General features: G+C 57.4%; 1 protein-coding gene across 6 annotated transcripts in view; it reads right to left on the reverse strand.

Moving 5' to 3' along the window:
• The window catches only part of KCNC4 (potassium voltage-gated channel subfamily C member 4), a 48,593-nt gene that overhangs the window by 20,251 nt on the left and 8,258 nt on the right, over window positions 1-20,084 (reverse strand). For 3 of the 6 annotated variants that reach the window (XM_070607858.1, XM_070607856.1, XM_070607859.1), the window contains exons 2-3: window positions 14,503-15,439; window positions 12,228-12,431 (exon numbers count right to left, since the gene is read on the reverse strand). In XM_070607858.1, the coding sequence (XP_070463959.1) occupies window positions 12,228-12,431; window positions 14,503-15,439 (1,141 nt within the window). Of the gene's footprint in view, window positions 1-5,146; window positions 9,872-12,227; window positions 12,432-14,502; window positions 15,440-20,084 lie in introns of those variants that run through there. The other 3 variants (XM_070607861.1, XM_070607860.1, XM_070607857.1) reach the window with 3 other exon arrangements.

Raw genomic sequence — 20,084 nt, forward strand, 5'->3', positions numbered from 1 at the left:
ATAAACATATATGTAGTCACAAGGAGTGGTAAGTACCACCAAGAGAATGAATCGGCTGCAGTCACAGAAAACAACACGGGGTGGGGGGATCCCTCACCAAGGAAGTGACATTTAAGCCAGGCCCGAAGGGTGAGGCCTCAGCTAAGCGAAGGAGCCGGGTGGGCTGGGGTTCCGTGGTCCACGTGAGGGAACAGCGTGTGCAGACGACTGAAGGTGGAAGGGACTGGTGCGCGTGAGAAAGGCTCACGGGGCCGAGGGAGAGAGGCATGAGGATTTGCAGAGGCAGGAAGGGGCCTGATGAGCAGCAGGGCCCCGAGGGCCCTCCTTTCTCTGAAGGAGTTTGGATTTTATTTGAGATGCGGCGGGGATCCAGCCACTGGAGGTTTTAAGCAGGGGTAACACGAGCTGGTGTCTGTTGTAGGAAGCTCTCTGGCTGCTGGGTGGAGACTGGGTGGTAGAAGAGAAGATGGGACCCAGGGAGACCAGAGGAGAGGCGAGGGAGCCCGCTGCAGTCTGGACTGGTGAGAGCAGGAGAGGGAGGATCTGTGAAACATGCTTCAGAGCTGGGAGTGACGGAACTTGTGAATGGGTTGGAACGTGGGTGGGAAATATTAGTATCTATTTTTTTATCTATTGGTCTTTTGGCCTCTCTCCCCTACTAGAATGTAAGCTCCATGAGGGCAAGGATGCTGTTGGTCTTGTTCTCTGTCGGTCCCCAGACACAGTATAGGTATTTAAAAAGACTTAGTGCATGGTGACTGAGGAATTAAGGAAGGAGAGGGCAGGATTAACGATGATACCCCCGTTTCTGGTTCAGCTGCAGGGTGGATGGTGGTGGCATGCAGAGAGGGGAGGATCAGTCAGGCAGAGCGGTGATCAAAGCCCAGAGTCAGGGAAGTGGTGGAGGTGCCTGTGAGGGGCCTGGCAGGCAGCGCAAGTGAGCATGGAGAGCATGAGGGGAAGGGGCTGTCTATTTGGGTCACTGTTGCACACCCAGCATGTAGAGCAGTGCCTGGAATAGAGAAGAGGCTCAATACTTGTTTGTTGAATGAATGAATGACTGGAGTTGAGAGAAGAGTTCTGGGCTGGAGCTATAAATGTGGCTGTCACCAGTGCCTGGAAGTTCAAGGCTGTGGGAGTGGATGAGGTCACCTAGGGAAGAGTGTATGGAGAGAGAGAGGAAGGGAACCCCCCCCCCCAACCCCCACTAGCTACCCTCTCTCCTCAAACCAGGTATTGTCGATTTAGGAAACAGGGACCTGAGCTCAGCAAAAAGCAGAGTCCTGCAGTTTCGGGAGACTCTTACGGAGCAGCCCGAGAAGCAGGAAATATGGCAGAGGGCAGGGGCTGGCCCCACAGCCCTGTGGGGAAAGAAGGAGAGGCTTCCAGCCCCAACATCAGAGGCCTCCGACCCCTCTGACCTGGAGCCCCAGCCCTCCTCCTGGCTCCCTCTCCTCAGCCTGTGACGCTGTGGTCAGGCCCAACTGAGGCTGCCCAGGAGGGGGCGGGTCCTGGAGTCCCTGGCAGCCCTTGCTGGCCTCTAGAGCAACCCACGCTGCCTGGGGCATGGGTGTGGTTACCACAGCCCCAGGGGACTCAGCTAGCTCCTGTGCCACCTGTGTGCGCATCCCAGGATGTCCGCGCCCAAGGGCCTGGGGCTGGGAGACGAAGGCCTCTGCTCGCTGTAACAATGCTGCCAGGGCCGGGAGGCTGCAGGAGCAGGCGCTGGGCACACGATGTCAACCCAAGCCCAGGTACCCCCTGAGTCACTGCAGACATCACACACGCCGGCCCCTGCCCTGGCACACACACCCATGACTGGCTGGGGAGAGGCCGACGGGAAGCCTAGCAGGGAATTCCACTCCAGAGTCAAGGACTTTGAGGAAAATCATGCCGGGAGAGAGCTGATCTGAGTCCTGTTCAGAAGACCTGCCGCCAGCATGACCTAGCTCGTCGGCCCCAGGTGGGTCAGAACATCTTAGAACTGGAAGACATCTTCTAATGGAACCTGCTATGCTGAGCAGAAATTCTTCCCACAAACCCCTGGCCCGTGGTCAGCCAGTGTCTTTGCAAACTTCCAGGGATGTGGACTCCACCACCGCAGGGCAGCCTGTTCCTATTTGGCAGCTTTGTCAGAGAACCTCTCTTTCTCAAAGGGCCTGGAAGGATCCAACACCAGAGGGTGACAGTGTCACCTCCGAGGAGGAGAGTTGATGGAGGGAGGGGGATGGGGCTTCCCCATTGATTTGGTATGGGATGTTTGCCAAACCGTGTGCTAAATTTGTAATGCTAAGAACAAAAAGTAGGGTTCTCCTTTATCTGAACCAAATCTGCCTTCCTAACATTTCCACCTACTGCTCCCAGGTCTGCTCTCTGGGATCAGAGTCTAACCCCACTTCCCCTCGGGTGCCCTTCGAATACCTGAAGGCGGGGATCACATCCCCACCGTGTCCTCCTCCGGGCTGAGCTGCTCCTCCTTTAACTTGGTTTCCAGACCAGTCCCCCCAGCAGTCCCCCCTTCTGAGCGTCAGACAGTAAAGCTCAGGGGGTTGCAGAAGGAAGGAACCAGTCACTCCCCAAGTTAGGTGTCACCTCATGCTCGTTAGTTAATGTGTGTGTGTGTGTGTGTGTGTGCATGTGTGTGTGGGAGGGCATGTTCAAATCACTCGCTTCCTCAAGCCTTGGTTTTCTCATCTATAAAAGTGGAAAACAGTACCTTTGCTATGAGAATCAATTGAGATCAAGGAAATGAAAAACATTAAAAAGCACAAATTCCTACCCTAGGGGTTATAACTTAGAAGCCCCCTTCCGTTTGGTAGTAGCTAAGTGTTGGGCTCACAGAGCCAGACTGCTGGGGTTCAAATCCCGGCTTTGCCACTGACGGGCTGTGTGACCTTGGAGAAATGACTTGACATTGCTGTGCTGCAGTTCTCCCCTCTGTGAAACAAAGAGGGTGATAACACCAATCTCGGACTCCATGTTTAGGCGCATTCGATGTATTGCCTAGCACTCAATAAATATTAGCTATTTGATATTGTCACCCCGACTTTTCCTCCTTCACAGGCAGAGAAGGGCTTCGCTGAAACGAGGCTAATTCATAGCACCTGTTTGAAAGGTGAGGCCATCAAACCAAACCAGTCATCTGTTATTGGAGCGAGTTGCTCCACGGTTTACCCCCCTGCCCCCCAAAATTTGTAAGCAATGTTTTGTGCTAGGCATGTGCTAAGGGCTTTATAGGCCCTGCCTCACTGAATTCTCCTAACACCCCCACGAGGGAGACACTATCATTACTCCCATTTTACAGATGAGGAAATAGAGGTTCACACAGATGAAGTCACTTGCCCAAGGTCACACCACTAGGAAGTGCTGGAACCAGGACTCCAACTTGAGCCTGTCTGACTCTCAAAGTCAGTCTCCGTCAGCGCAGGGTCCCATTCTTTTAGCCAGCTCTCTGGTTTAGGCTCATTTCCAGCTCCAGGGACCAGAGGAAGCCAGAACCTTGTCTTCCTTGACGGCATTGCCTGATGTTTCTGCGAGGTGGGGAGGAGGAGCGGTCTCTTGCTTCTCTCACCAAGCCCCCTGCCCCTCTCCGGCTCCAGCGGTCTGATGGTGACCCTGGAGACCCCAGCTGCATCTCCTTGGGTCCCCTCAGGACCACCCTGGCATCTGGTACCCCTGGGCCGCTTGCTGGGTTTTTGACCCCTGACCATGAAATGGTTCCATGCTGATCTACAAAAAAAACAGCCATTTTGGACATGGGCCCTGATGCGTAATCTCATTAAGGAGCCAGCAGTGCATCTCAAACCATTATCGCCTGGCCAAGCTTCTCTGGGGCGAGCCTGGCTGCAAATGGCTTTCTCCCGTCTGGGGGGGGGGGGGGGGCGCAGCCCTCCTTGCCCTCTGCCGCTGGAGGAGAGATTTTATCTTTAATTGACAACTGGCTGCCTGCCATCGCCTTGCCCCCGCTGGCCCAGGCTCCCAGGCCCATTTCTCTTCTGCTTCAGGAACAGGCTTCCCCTCGCTTCTTCTCTTCCCTCAGCCCTGCCATCCTCACCCCTGGTCCCCACTGGGCTCTGTCCTTTCTTGGTGTGACGGACAGGAGATCTCAGAGATCTGTGGAGAAAGGCCTGAGAGCTACAGGAACAGGGTGAGGTGGGAACTGACACTTAGTGTGCACCTACTGTATGTCACATGTAGAGAAACAGCCCTGGGCCAGGTCCTTCCACTCACTGTCTCTGAAATAGACTATCACTATCCCCAGTCTACAGACAGGGAACCTGAGGCTCGGTGAGTTGCCCCAAGATACCCAGCTAGTGTGTAGCAGATCCAGACTCTGCACTGAGGACATTGTGGCTCTATCATGCCTGGAGTGAGAGGAAGGAGTGAGAAATAAGAGAACGGAGGGCAAACACGTACCCAGACCTGCTGTACAATCCGCAAAGCCCGGTGCCCGGAGGAAACGCAGGGCCCCTTCTTGGATAATGACTAGTAATTTCAAGACGGCGACAGCTGAGCATTAAGTCAAGCGAGGGGCCTTTGTGAGCGACTGCACAGGTTGCACGCTCCTGAAGCCAGCCCTGTGTGTGCCCCCCTGTGGGTGTGAGACGGACCACGCGTGACTAGCACTCACCATTACCCAATCCTATCTGGGCCCAGGAGGGGTTCATTCCCCATCCCTAAGTGGTCCCAGTAGTGTCACCGGTCCCTTGTCGGCCTCAGTTCGTCAGCCATCCAGTCATCACAAGGACTTTGGCATCCCCAGGGCCTTGGCCCAAATAGAACTGGTGCAATTTCAGGGAGGAGGGGCGGGCCCCTGCACAAACAAGCAGGAATACAGTGGGATTCCTTAAACAAACAACAGTCTTTTCTTCCACGTTAGGGCTGGGGTCAGGTGGCGGCAGTGGCGATCAGGACGTTGCTTGGGCATCAGGGGTCCCGGGCTAGCCCTCTGTGTGACCTTGGGCAGATTGCTGTTCCTCTCTGAGCATCAGAGTCTAGCTCTAAGTGCAGGGGTTGGGCTGCATGGATGACTCCTGGAGGGGTTGGGGTTAGGGCCGGAGTGTGTTGCATTTCTCCGGTGTTGGGGTGGACTCCTGGGGAGGTCCCCACAGACATAGAACTAGAAAGGAGAGGCAGAGACAGTCACTCACACAGCAGGAGCAGCGGCACGCTCCAGATGTCTTTATTGGGGCTCGAGCACAGCATGACAGTCAGAGGCATGCGGACAGGGCGGCAGGGCCAGCCCAGGCATGCCTCAGACACGCACGAGGGGACAGCTTTAGAAAAGGACTGACCAACACCAGGGAGGGGCAGGGCGGGGTGGGAATGGGGAGGGAGGGCCGAGGGAGGGGCAGAGGCCAAGGTCGAAGGGGTCCCCTGGCCTCTGCTATTGCACGCATCCTCTGGCCACTGGCCAGGAAGTACAGTATTGCAACTGGTCTCCACTCGCCCGAGGCTTCCCCTTCTCAGACCCCTGAGCCAGATGGACAGACAGACCCCTTCCCTGCCCGTCTGCCCAGCAGCATCTTTGAAAACAAATGAACGAAGGAGACAGAACAAAAAAATCAAAAACAAAAAAAGATGAAACGCCCCCTCAGTCAAGGACACAGGCAAGGTGGAGGAAGGAGTGGAAGAAGCTGCAGAGGAGCCCCTGGAAGTCCCCCCACAACTGGGGCGTGGGGTGGGAGGTAGAACCCCAATCTGGGGTGGGATGGGGCTAGTGGAGCAAGTGACCCTGGGGGGCAATCTGGCCTTCCATAGGCCACCGGCCCACAGGGGAAACGCCCCCAAGAGGGACAGTCTAGCCTGGGGTCACCCAGCTGGACCGGCAGATCCCAGGTGCACTTTTCCTAGGACATTCCTCACACACGTTCAGCAGACAAGGAATCAGTAAAGGGGAAGGGAATGGGGGTCTAGGGGTGGGGCAAGGACTTGGGGAGACACAGCCTAACAAAGAAGACAGACCACCAATAGCACGTGCACTACACACAAGAGTATAGTACGTATGAATATAGATACTATATGTGCATATATGTCTCTTCAATGTACAACAGAACAGAACATCAGACCCAGATGGCTCTGGGCCCCGGGGGTCACATGGGAGGTTTTCCATCAGTCCTGTGCAAACACAGATATCTGAGTCTTTCCCAGCGAAAGATTCTTGCCTGGGTTCCAGAGTTTCCCTAAGCCTTTGGCTTTCTGTCTGTCTGCCTGTCTCTCTCACGCTGGTGCCGCTTTAAGAGAGGGTGAGGACTTCAGCCTGGGCATAGTTGGACGAGAGGGCGTCTTGGCAGGTCTCTGTGTTTAAAGAGCACAGGTGTGAGACACTGGGACGCACGCTTTCGGCTCAACATTGCCTTCTCGGGGGGCAAGGAGTTCAGCAAAAGAAAGGGAGAAACAAAGAACAAGATGTTAGAAGGAAGGCAGCTGCCGACCCACAGGCTGTGGGCTAAGGAGCAGGCCAGGAGCAGAGCTGGAATGCATGGGGACCCAGGGCTAAGAGGCCAGGAAGAGCAGGGACAGGTCAGGGTATGGGGTGCGCCCCTTCATCACTCCTCTGCCAACCCAGAGCCTGGGCCAAGGTGACTCCTAGGTGATGTCACAGCTCATCTCCACACCTGCTCAGGTAATGAACCCAGGAATCACTAGCACTCAGGTCTCCAAAGCCCTAGTGCAGTGCGGGGAGGGACCACAGCTCTGCAGCGTGGCATGGAGGCAGGGTGGGGGCGTCATGGGAGGGAGAGGCTCCTGGTGTGACCTGTAGCCCACAGGCCATCACCTGAGCTGCTGCCTGCCCAACTTGGGTTCCCCCCATATTGCTCCATCTGCCATCACCACCTGGGGCTCTTCCCCTGTCCCTGGGGGCTGGTGAAGAAGCCTCTTGAGTGCTACCACGTGGTGCCCAGCCCCCCTTCCTCAATCTGGCAGCTGGAGGGTGAATGCTGAAGGGGAAGGTCAGGGAGGATGAATGTAGCCCTCTTAGGAGAGAAGGCCAGAAAATAGCATCTTTCTGAGAAACCCAACCCCTCCATGAGCTCTTCTCAGTATCCCATCCTCAGCCTGGGAGGTCAGCGGCCTGGCCCTTCCCTTCTCCCACCTTCCCAGCGGTGGCACAGGTAGGGCAGACAGGGCGGTTGCCGTGGGGAAGGTATTTCGGAGGTGATGCTGTCTGGCTAGGGCGGAGGAGGCCCTCCTGTCCCAGGCAGCTCTGGGAAAGGGCAGCCCCAGCCCTCCGGCTGGTACCCAGCCTCCCCACTGACCACAGTGCAGCTCACAGCCACTCCTCTCAGAAGCCCTGGGGACTGAGAAGTGGCCTCTAGGGTTGTCAGTAGCGCTGGCACAAACTGGAAGGTAGGGTTAACAACTCCTACCCAGGCTGCTTCCCAGCTCTGCGGGGACGGGCGGGCCCCAGTTGTGGGGGAAAGGCTTCTAAAAGCCAAAGTAATGGTACAGGTCCAAGTCTAGATGCAAGATAAAGCAAACTACACTCTCAGATTGTAGGTGGGCGGCAGGGCCTTCCCCAAGGAGGGAGGCCTGTGCAGACAGCCACCTCTCTGGGCAGAGCCTGGTACACAGTGGGTCTTTGTAAACTCCAGGACTCGGTTTGCCCTTTCCCAGAGCCCTGAGTGGTAGCTAGAGCAGCCTACTCAGCTCTCCTGTTAGCCAGGTCCTGTGTCTCCCTCACAGGAGCCAGAGAGCCGGGGTGGGCGGGGGGCGGGGACACACACACACACGTGTGGGAGCCCATCTCCAAAGCACTAGGGGCTCCAGGCTGGCACTCCTGCATCATGTCGCCCAGGGACATCTGTGCCCACCATAGGGGTGCCGTGAGCATGCCCATCCCTGTGGGAGGGAAGAGAGGGAAGGAGGCGGCGGGTACCGTGGAAACTTGGGCTCCTGACAACTTGAGGGCTGCCACAGAAATAGCCGCCTCAGTTCCCTGAACCAGAAAGGCAAGTCAGAGGAGAAAAGAGCTGTGGGACCCATGCTAAACTGGACATCTAGCTCATCTTGTCCCCATCAGAGCCAGGACCCCAGTGACAAGGAGCCCTGGGGGGCAGGATGGAACCTGTCCTCATGAAGGAGAATCAGCTGGGCCCTCAAACTGGGCTGTGCAGGGATAGGGTGCCGGGTGTCTCCATCCTGCTCCTCTGTTGATTAAAGAGGCCTGTCCCCTTCTGAAGGGTGGCTGCAAAGATGCTCCGGTATCTTCTCAACTCCTAGGGGCACACTTCATTCTGAGAGCAAGCAGGAGACAGGCCCCATAGACCACAGCAGGGCTGGGATATCTCAGGACCCACCTTGAACAGACTTTTCTAGAAGGGACATTCCCATCTCTGCCCAAGGCTGAAGAAGTCACTGAAATGGGGATGCTCCTGGCATAGGCTTTTCACAACCCCCAATCCCATGAAACCATCTGACTTTTCTGCCCAGTTCACCTTTCGGGGTGGGCCCCACATTTCCCAGCCTCCTGCCAAGTCCCCAAATGCTATCTTGCCATACCTATCTATGCTCATCCTGGAAGGAGCAGATACGGACCTTACTTAGTCATTCGTTCCACCAAGTTGCATAATCTGACTCTAAAAATTGCCAGGCACACGGCTCGCTGTCAGGTCTAATTCCCATCAGGTGAAACAGGAAATGTCCTGGCTAGGGCAATCCTTGTTCCTCCTTCTCAGGGCTGACGAGGGCCTTGGGAGCCTTGCTCGGTGCCCTGCTTGGGGAGGGACCACTCACGGCTCAGCCCTCCCTGGGAGTGGCCAGGTGCCGGTGCAGGAGCGGGTAGGCGCAGGATGGCTTCCCCTCAGCTGCCCCTGCCCAGGGCGCACCCTGCTTCGCTCAGTGACTCACAAACCTGTTGTGCTCCCGGGCTCGTTAGGTAAATGAATACACTTAATTATAGAAATTAGATGACTCTCCGGTTCTGGCAGCAATACAGAGCGCAGAGGCTGGGTGGGAGCGGCAGGTGACTCAGAGGCTGGGCTGGCAGTTTGAGGGAGGGGGGAGAGGGAAGAAAAACTGTCGTGGAAGCAGAAGCAGCAGTGTGGCGAGAGATGCCGAGGCTCGGGGCGCAGATGGGATGTTAAGCTCCACCGCTGGGTGTCGCCCCGGAGAGACGGGCATCCCCGCACCTCAGCGGCCCATCCTGGGGCTCTGACTCTAAGCGCCCCCACCTGCGCCCCGGGTCAGAGCTGGAGAACAGCAGGCCTCTCCTCCCAGGGCGGCACTGCTCCTCTAAGGAGACAAGCCCTCTGGACACCAGCAGCTGCCCCATGGGACAACCTTATTCCTTGCTGGTCTGGGTGTGGGGTGGACAGACAGACAGACATTCAGTTCCAGGTTGTTTGGTTTCTGGTTGAAGGCCACGAGGAATGGAATTGCATTGGCTGTGATTAACGTGGGACCCTGAGGGGGAGGCAGGGCCCAGAGACACAGGTCCTGGGGGCGCAGGCACCTCCGCCCAGGATAGGGGCAGGTGGATGGAAGCCCTGGGGAAAGTCGCCCCCTTGCTCCAGGCTCCAGAGCTGAACATCTGGGGGAGCTGGGTGCTGTGGGGGGGCAGCTCAGGGCCTACCTTCTCCTGCATCCTGCCCGCCTTGCTCAGGCAGCTCCCTCGGGCCCCAGGGGGAAGGAGGGCTGGAGGGCATCAAGTGTGCCTGCTTGTGCACCAGGCCCGGAGGCAAGGAGAGCTGAGGGCGCAGCTATGGGGCCAAGTGTCCGGGTGGTGGGCTGGTGAGGGGGTGGAGGGGGTGGGAGAGCAGGAGCTTTCTCGGAGGGTAGGGCGAGCCGTATCGCGATGCCAGTGGAGACAGCCCCAGACTGGTTCCAGCCGCGCTGGCTATGTTGTTTAGACTCCGGGACTTTTCGCAGCCTTGGTGAAGAAAAGGCACATGGGTCAGAGGGCGTGGCTCCTTGCCTGGGCAGCGCCATGGGATCCATGTTCCAGGGGACCCTGCAGGGCAGGTGCCCCGGCCTGGGTGGAAGGGTCTGGTCCAGCTGGGAACGGCTCCCTGACTTTCTCTGGTCTCTGGGTCACCAGGGCTCCTGAGGACAGACTCCAGGGCCCATACCCAGCTTGCCCTGTCGTTGTCCCCAGGTAAGTTTCCCCATAGCCTCCAGCACCTTCCTTTCTCAACCCTGATGAGCACCTGCCACCTTCTTCCCAGGGAGCTGACACTCTGACACGTGGGCGGCTACAGGCTAACAGCGGGGTCTGCACCGGTGGCTGGAGGAGGCTTGGGCCCACTCACTCCTGGGGCTCAACGTAGCCCGAGTGCAAGCGTGTGGCACGGCCTGGCATGGAGAAAGTTGCCGAGTGCGCACTGGGAGTTTGGCAATGCTAATTGCCACGCTTGCTTAGCAGGGTCTGTTTCCCAGCAACCCACCTGTTCCCTTTCGAAGGTCACTCTAATTGGCTGAGCTACACGCCTGTTGCCAAGAAGCACTGTGGTGGCATCTTGAAAATAGAGCAGCTGGGCCCCACAAGCACCCAGAGAGACACGGTGGTGGGACACAGGCTCCCCAGCCCCATGCACGCACACATGTCACCCTTCCCCAGGTGCGACTCTCCCCCAGCACCTCATGGTCCCTTCTCTGACTCACAGTCTCTTCCACTTTCACGGAGCCCCCGACAACACTTGGATGAAAGCAGGGGTGCTCAGCACTCGGCTGTTTGCTCAATTCCTCCATGGGGGGGCTCCCCCCACCCCACATTCTAGGCTGTCCACTTAGCATACTCCAGCCAGAGCAAGGCTCTGGGTCTGAACCAGGACACAGGGGAAGCCTGCATGTTTGGGGTGAGGGGCAGGAGGGAGAGGCACATCCAGAGCCCAAGAACCGGGGCCCGCAGAAGGGTGATCTGAGAACGCACAAGAGGGTGGAAGTGGTCTGAGCACATCCACCTGCAGCCCTCTAACTGGGGCCTCTGGGCCATCTCCTCCCAGCTGCCAGTTCGCTGCTCCTGTCACCCGACAGGACATATGCCCAGCAAAGCTGGACGTACACCGCTCAGGGCTTGCTTAGGGTCAGGGCATCCTGGGGAATCCCGTGGGAACAGTGGTATTGAGCAGGCCAGGGAAGGGGTCTGGAAGGTGCCCCTGGAGGCTGCATGGGCTGGGCAGCCAGGGGACAGCCCTCAGGGGCCACAGGCATCACAGGCTAGTCCTGCAGCAGCCACCGCCCCTCCTCACTCAACCCAGTCTTGGCCTGGAATTTGGGGGAGCAGGAAGTGGGGGAGGGAGAACTTGGGATCTAAGAAGTGGCCGAAGAACCCAGGAAAGAGCTTCGCTTGGGAAGGAGTCGGGGTTTATCCTGGAGCTGAGCAGGGTGTTCAGGGTGTCACAGGGACAGGACAAGAAAGACAAAAAGGTGATCAGGAACTGGGCAGAAGGAACATCTGGCCCTGACACCCCCGGTTCTCAGCCACTAGTGGTCCTCAACTATCCTTGATATTTCTGCCCCTTTTCAGGACAGGAATCCTGCGCTCCACCGCCCAGCTTCTGCCCTGCCCCTGCTGCAGGCTTGGGGTTGCTGAGGGAACGCCGGCCCTCCTCCACGGAGGGAATCGGCTGCTCCCTTGAACTCTTCAAATCCTTCAGAACACACCTCAGAGGGGATCCACTCTCCCTGCCCACTTCCACCCCACGGTCACCTTCTGGCTCGGCCTCAAGGGGACAGTCACCTCTAGGGGCTTGCAGAGCTGGGTCAGCCCCTCCTGGGCTCCAGGACCCCCAGTGCCGGATGGAGGAGCTGGGGCCTGTGCCAGGCTCTCTGAGGACCTCACAGCAGCACCTTGTTCTTATCCTGCCTCCTGAATGGTGCCGGCATCTCCCGGAACTACTTCCTTGGGGAAGCCTTAGCTGTGTTTAAGGGAGCCTAGGGAGAGGCTGGCAGTGACCCTGTGGAGCCGGGCCTGAAGGTCACAGCAGGAACCAGAGGCAGAGAAGATGATGAAATAGATGCGAGGGGCAGGGGCCCCTGATCTGGTGTCCCCTCACCCTCTAGGAGACCCTGGCGGGATGGGCTCTGTGTACTTTCTGGGGATGCTGGAGGCCTTTCTAATCCAGGGACGGGGAGATCAGTCTCATCCTAAAAGCGGGGGCGTGTCCAAGGCAGAGGAGATGGTGGCCACGGCCTCAGGGGAGGAGGGGACCTCAAGCTTTGTGGGGGACACTGGGGAGACTCAGTTCCATGGGGTCTCCCCACCTGCCCGGCCTGGGGAGCCATACCTTTCCGGACACTACCATCAGCACAGGCATAGTCCCCAGCGCTGAGCAGGAAGCAGGCAGCTGCCTTCTTGTTTCTGTCTCGGGTGCCAGAACGTCGCAGAGCCCGGCGCTCCTCAGGGGACGGGGCGGAGGCCAGGGGCTGCGTGAGGCCAGCTCCCTCCTCGTCTGACAGCACCGCATTGGCATCGCCATTCTGCTTGGAGTCTAGAAGGGGCAGACAGAAAGGAGGCTGCGTGAGGGGCTGCCGGGGTCTTCCTCATGGGGTCCTGGGGTCTTTCAGATCCCAGACCTTGAGTGCCACTTGCCTGACCCAAGGAGGCAGGAGTGTTGCCAGAGCCAGGGAGCGGGCCTGGTCTTGAGGGCAGGATGCTGGCTTCCCTCCTTCCCTTGGCCTACAGTCTTTCTAGAAGACGGGGCCACAGATACCCTAAGCAGCCACTCCCCAAGTCTGCCTGCTGCAGATCAGCCCAGGGCAGGTGGCAGACTCTGCTTTCTCCTTGGGTCTGGCTCAGGCTGACACCTGGATGAGTTTGCATTCCTTGGAGGATGCCCTGCTTGTTGGAGGGAGGTGCGGCACTGCCAGGGTTAAATGGATAGAGCGGCTTCCATGACTGTCTCCCTGGACCACCTGAAGGCAGTTATTCTTGTTCACCAGGCATCCAAGCCGGAGTCGAGCGCTCAAAGGACTCACAGCCCTCTGCTCCTGGGGCTCACCTGTGTCTGGGGAGGACCCTGGGGGGAAGAGTCTCCAATTCAGCTCCTGCTGTTGTGGGCTCTTAGCTCCAACCTCCTGCTCCATCAGGCAGCAGCACAGGTAAAGCTGGGCCCTTGGATCTGGGCTTGGTTTGAGGGAAGTGGCTGTAGCCTTGGCCTGTAATGCCCTTACTGTGGTCAAGCAGGTATGGCCAGGCTAAGGCACGGCTGACCGGGCCATAGGTAGGTATGAATTGAGGAGCCAGCCTAGGGGCGTGTACATTTTGATATTAGGTTTCCCTCTGAGCCCTGAATGGGCCTCGGGGTGCAGCTAAAATTCCCTGGGGCACTGGCTGGGAGATTTATATTTAGGGATTGGGGAAGGGGTACCACTTTGGTGGGGGAGAGGAGAAGAGGCTGACGGGTGCTATTCCATCAAGATCTTTGGGAGACCCAGGCCCCTGCATGACCCCAGAGAATGAGTGGCTGCAGCACATATGGTGGGCATCCACCAACAGACCACGGATGATGTTCTGAGTCAGGCGCTCCTCTGGAGGAGGAGTCCCACTTTGCCTTCAGAGCCTAGCCAGGAGATGCTTCTTACTGTCCGGCCCCACCGGCAGCTCCCCACTGGCCTGGCATCCAACAGCCTTGGACTAGGAATCCTGTGCCTCCCTCAGGAGCCCATCCCTACCTAACAGTCAGGCCCCTACTCTCCAACCCAGCTCCACGCTGCTGTGGGTTAAGTCCATCTCCTTTCCCGTCTCCTAACTCGGGGGGAGGCGAGCTTCCCTGGGGTGGCCTTTCCATCCTTGAAGAAGAGGATTGAGACCCTCGGGCCCTCCCCTTCCAGGAGGCAGACGCCAGCTGCTCTCTTTCCCTTTCCCAACACTGTCTGGGCCACTGCCTCTTGATTCCTTTCCATCCCATGTTAAACCCTGAGCCCAGGACTCAGTCTAGCTTGTGGTGAACAGAAGGCAGCCTCCCACTGCTGTTACGTTATCACATTATTAGGCCAAGAGACACCAGGCTCGAATGTTTGGAAAGAAATGATTCATGTGCTGATGCCCCTTGGAAGAACAACTGCCCCGCTCTCCAGCTAATAATAACAGCACTTGATTTATAAAGTGGTTTTAGCTTCTCAAAGTACTTTCATATCTGTCATTTGGGTCTCATCAAAATCTTGGGGGTGGGATATTGATATCATTCTCATTTTATAGATGAGGCATCTATGCCCAGAGAGGGTGAGTGGCAGGCTTCAGAATACACAGCAGAGTGGCCAAGATGGGATTAGAAAGCCAGGCTTCTAATTTATAGCTCCATGCACTGCCCATCGCAGCCTAAGCTGGGTGGGATACTCACTCCACCCATGTTCAGGAAGGACCCCGAAGTTCAGGAAGCTATCAGACAACCAAGGATAGAGATTCGGCCTTGATACTTTGCCCTCATGAAGGCAGGTCTTGTACTTAGGGCAGCATAGAGAAGTAAAGCACAATCCCAAATTCCAAGGGCTGAGGTTCACCTCGGGACTCCCGTGGCCACTGGGGGAGAGGTGGCATTCCTTCCCACCCCCCAATCTCACCTGCCCGTTTCCTCTCCACCATACCCTCTTCCGGGACAGGCGGGCTGGTGTCACTGTAGGTGCTGTCCCGGGGCGAGGTCTCCTCGGACTTGCAGTAAATGGGCGACTCGAGCTGGGGTGGCCGTGGCACGTGCTTCTTTCGCTTCTTGGGCAGCTTCTGCTTGGCCATGGCCAGGGAGTAGTACATGCCGAAGTTGTTGACAATGACAGGCACTGGCATGGCAATGGTGAGCACGCCGGCCAGTGCACACAGCGCCCCCACCAGCATGCCCGACCATGTCTTGGGGTACATGTCCCCATAGCCCAGGGTTGTCATGGTGACCACGGCCCACCAGAAGCCGATGGGGATGTTCTTGAAGTCGGTGTGGTCGTTGCCCCGTGGATCAGAGGGCCTGGCGCCGATGCGCTCAGCATAATAGATCATGGTGGCGAAGATAAGCACTCCCAGAGCCAGGAAGATGATGAGGAGCAGGAACTCGTTGGTGCTGGCACGCAGGGTGTGGCCCAGCACTCGCAAACCCACAAAGTGGCGCGTGAGCTTGAAGATGCGCAGGATGCGCACGAAGCGCACCACGCGCAGGAAGCCCAGCACGTCTCGGGCCGCCTTGGACGACAGGCCGCTCAGCCCCACCTCCAGGTAGAAGGGCAGGATGGCCACGAAGTCGATGATGTTGAGCAGGTTCTTGACGAAGTCCAGCGTGTCGGGGCAGCACACAATGCGCACCAGGAACTCCAGTGTGAACCACAGCACGCACACGCCCTCGATGTAGGTCAGGATGGGCTCTGTCTCCACCTCCCGCCGGAAGCGCACGCTGGTGGTATTCCCCACTCGGTGGATCTCCGTCACGTTGCGGTCGATGTTGAAGGCCTCGTGGGTCTCCAGGCAGAAGGTGGTGATGGAGACCAGGATGAAGAAGAGAGAGGCAAAGGCCACCACCTGTGGGCGGGGAGGAGCGTGGGGGCAGCTGTCAGACAGGGATGGATAGGCCCAGCGAGGACAGGGACTTCTGCTGGGGGAGCGTGGGGCATGGGTCACCAGGCAGTCAGTTCCATGGTGAGAGATGTGACTAAGGTGCACACTCAGGGGCTGAAATTCCCTCCTCGCAGGGCCTTTATCCTTCTGCTTGCATGCACCGTGCACAGGAGCCAGAGGCTGCTCTTGGCTGGAAGCAACTGGACAGGGAGCTACAGCTGCCCAGCCATGCCTACTGCCTAGCTCTGGCCACCACTACCCCAGTTGTGCTTTAAAGCTTCTCAAACTGTAATGGGTTTATAAATCATCTGGGAATCTTGTTAAAATGCGATTCGGATTCAGGCGGTTGAGGGCAGGGCCTGTGATTCTCCATTTCTAACAAGCTCTCAGGGAGGCTGCCGTCCACAGACCACGCGGTGCAACTAGGCTTTAAAGCGGTACTCCTCAGAGAGGCCCTGGACCAGCAGAGTCGGCATCACCTGGGAACTAGTTAGAATGGCCAACTCTCGGGCCCCACCCAAACCTACTGAAGGAGAGACGCTGGGGGCAGGGCCGGCAGTCCGTTTCAGCAAATCTTCCAGGTAATTCTGATGCACACTAAATGTTCAGGTGACTGCACTAAGGGATATGCCCAGAGGCGGGGGGCTGGAGGGAATGACCCTGGGCCTCTTTCTGCCGCTGAGCCTATTAAGCTCCAGCCACGAGCCACCTCGTCAAGTCCCAGCCCCTCTCTCCGGCCTCTCACCTCAGCCTGTCCCAGCTGACCGCCCAGACGGAGAGAAGCGTCAGAAAGAAGACAACATGCTCTGCGGCAGGAAGCAGGGTGGTTTGCCCAGAGTAACCAGCCCTCCCCGTCCTGAGAACTGACATTTCCTGGGACACTGAGTTCCAGAGAGAAGTAAACTGCACCCATTGGGATCAGAGAGTGACAGCAACTGCTCCAGACAGCCGCCGGGATCGCGGCTGGAAAGATGACAGCGGCACTCGGCAGACGAACGGCTGGGCTGAAGTGTCCGACTGTTATGAATGGAGACGAAAGGCACGTGTAATAACACCAATTATGGAGCCCTCATCTGTTATTCATGAGATCCATTCACCACCATCAGCGGACCAGTTGCTGGGGTCCACGCCCCCTGCTGCTGCCTGTCCTGCTTGGTGGGTGGAGGGTTTCCTTCCTGAGCAGAGGGCTGAGCCTAAAAGGTGGATGAGGGAGGATTGAGGCCCCACGGCCACTTGGCAACCCCACGCCTGCCCCACCCCAATGTCCACCTGGCCATGACGTTGCCTGTTGGACTAGGCCTCTGAGACGTCTTCCTCCCCGGGAGTCTTCACTGGTGGCAGGAGGGAGAGGGGGGACCCACGACCAAACACCTTACTCTTAGTACAAAACAGCAGTGGAGAATACAGGGGATCTGAGAAAACAAAGCAAGCAGCACCTCCAGGAGCTCCTTCGGGAGCAGGGCAATTCTGAAGAGGAAACTTTGGGAATGAACATTCCTGAGTTGTCTATTCTGTGCCTGGCACAGTTGGGCACTCTGTATGTTACTGCCTTCAGTCCTCCCAGTGACCCTGTGAGGTAGGCCTCGTCATCCCATTTTACAAAAGAGGAACTGAGGATCAGAGAGGTTATATACTTCCCTAAAGTCACACAGCCTGAAAGGGGTGGAAACAGACTTGAACTCAGCACTGTTTAATTCAGAGGCTGTACCTTCTCTTCACACCACATTGTCTTCACTACCTCCCAGGCAGGGTCTATTCACAGGTTGAAGAAAGCCTTCCCTGAATTGTGGACACTGCTCCCAGCCAGCTCCTTGATGCCTGCTAGTTCACGCTAGGGATGTGCACCTTTGGTTTAGGACAGACACCCGTCACACACTAAGACTTATCTTATTTACAGTTGAACATGGACGTGTTGATCGGATACGGCACAGGAGGAGGAGGGAGTAGTGGACCACAGACACACTCTCCCCACTTGACAACTTTGCCTGGAACCTCTCCTGCCTCTGTCTCCCCCGTGAAGGCCAATTGAAGTTCCTTTCCCAGCCTCATTTTTCCTCCCCTGAGCCATGGGCTGTTAAGGCAATACAGGCTGACCTGGGCATCAGGCAGACGGCCCCAGCCTGTGAGCTCTCCTTGGCTGTCCGGAGATGAGCTGGGGGAGGCACCCGTCCGGTGGCCGTGTTGACACTGGGAACCCAGAGTCCTGGCAATGCCCCCCTTCTCCCTGAGAAGCAGAGGGGGCTGGAGTAAGGCATGGGGACAGCATATCCCAGCTCTGCCTGGAAGCTTGGGAAGCAGGAGCTTGCCCACTCCGAGGAAAAGTTAGCCAGGAGAGTTGGCCCAACTGGGAGCCTGAGTGAGAAGTTAATTAGTGATTTGGAAAAACAAGTTCAGGAAGAACTGCCAAGGGGCTCAGCCCAGGGCACAGAGAGCGGGAGTGGGAGGGAGAATCGTGCGGCCTGGGCCACTGTCTCACCTGCAGGGCCAAGGAGCCTGCCTCTGGTCCTGCCTCGGTGCCTTCCCAGCTCCCATGGCCCACAGCTCTGTCTGCGGAGGCCCCGTAGGCACATGCCACCTCTCCTGAATTCCTGCAGTCTGCACTCACTTTTGCTTTTTCTTTTAAACACAGAACTGCCCCATCTCTTTACTTCTACCCCTCACCTCCACCATTTCAAAAGAAGAGGCCAGGCAGAGGGTAGCCACATGTGCTCATTTCTCAGGGGCAACAGAGGCACGAGAGAGGGCAAACGACTCGCTCAGGACCAAACTGAGGCTGAGTCTCCTGCCTCTCTGCTCAGTGCTCTTCCCGCTTGGCCCTCTAACCAAACCAGTTGGAAAATCCACTCCTCCTTGAGGAACTTGCATGGGGCCTCCATCCCCCCTGCAGCTTCTCCAGGGCTGGCAGCAGGCGCCAGGCAGACCTGAGGCTGAGCTGTGATGGATGCAGGGGAGTGGGCTCTGGCATGTTGCCCCAGGTGGGTCCCAAGGTTACAGGTCCCCCTTCAGGGCCCAAATTATTCCTTTCCTCCCTAAGTTATTCCTCAAACTGAATTGTTGTGGAAGTGGTGCCCCTGCCTGTAATCAGTGCCTGTCACCATCATGGATGCTTTCCTTCTCGCAGCTCTCTAGACTGGGACACTTCCCGGGCAAAGAAGGGCCCAGGGAGGACGCGCTGGCTGCAGCACACCACCCTGCTTAGTGGTCACGGCCTCGCTCCCGTTCAGCAACCACCTGCAGCACCGGCAGTGCGCATCTGAGCCTCCTTCCCTTCGGCCATGGGCACCTGGCCCTGCCGAGGGGACTGTGGGGCCTCAGGGGAGCCAAAGACCAGAGCAAAGGCAAGCTACGGAGCCCTGGAGTCAGACTGCCCAGCTGCCTCATCCTGGGCCTGCCCCTTGACCAGGTAAATGGTGCGCTCTGTGCCTGTTCCTCGCTACAAAACAGGGACAGTTCTAGAACCCACCTAGTAGTGTTACTACAGGATTAAACGAGCATCTACACAGCAAGCACCCAGCACACAGTAGTGCTCACGTGGTGACAGAGCTGAGGAGGTGTGGGGCCTCTGTGGACCCCTGCATGCAGTTTCTGAAGGCGAGCTGGATCTGGAGCCAATAATATCAGAAAATCCTTGCTTTTTAGAAGTGAAAGGAACTCTGAAGATCATGCAGTTCAGCTCCCTTCCTGCTGTTTCACAGGTGAGGAAACTGAGGCCTGGGGAGGACTGGCTTGCCTGGTGCCCATGGCCGAAGCTGTGCGTTCTTTCCACTGCCCGGGGACACAGGTTGTGGATTCTGCCCCAAGTCAAAGCTGCCCAGGTGGAAAAGTGCTTGCGTGAACGGGTTCCGCCAGCAGCAACTCCTTTCCTGTCTGCTGGGAGGAGGTGGGAGGGTCTCGGCACCTGGACAGCAGGTTCCCAGCCTCTGTGCAGGGCAGCGCTGCTCCTTCAAGCTTCCTGCTCCTTGGGCCCCTCATGTGGCCAGCGGTATCCTGCTCAGGACCACCATCCCCAGAGACCCAGGAGTGTCAGCTGATGTGTCCGCCCTGTGACCAGCCTCCTGCACCAAGCTCATCCTACAACTGTCCTTGGTGGAAATGTAGTCACACACTTCCGGGTGCAAGTCAGGCTCTGCTACTTACTGCCTGGGAGACCTTGGGCAAGTTTCTTAACCTCTCTGAGCCTTAGGATCTTTGCTCATAAAATGGAAAAGTGAGTACCTGCTACATGCCAGACATAGTTCTGGGTGTTGGGGAACACTGGGAAACAAAACACACCCCCTGCCCCTCAGACCTCATATTCTAGTGGAGGGAGACTGTCAACAAGTAAACAAGGAAAATAGATAGTATGACAAATGGTATAAGGATTACGGAGAAAAATAAAGAGAAAAGGGGGATAAGGAGTCGGAGGGTGGGGGAGATATTTCACATAGGGGGGTCAGGCAGGGCCTCAAGGCTAAGGAGACATCTAAGCAGAGACCTGAAGGAGGGAGGAGGTGAGTCATGTGAAGATCCAGAAGAGCTTGAGGGACAGAGGGAACGGGAAGTGCAAAGGCCCTGAGGCCACAGCATGCTTGGTGTGTTGAGGGATGAGAGCAGTACCTACCTTATAGGG

Source organism: Equus przewalskii, unplaced genomic scaffold (assembly GCF_037783145.1).
Source record: "Equus przewalskii isolate Varuska unplaced genomic scaffold, EquPr2 ChrUn-13, whole genome shotgun sequence".
NCBI lineage: Eukaryota > Metazoa > Chordata > Mammalia > Perissodactyla > Equidae > Equus > Equus przewalskii.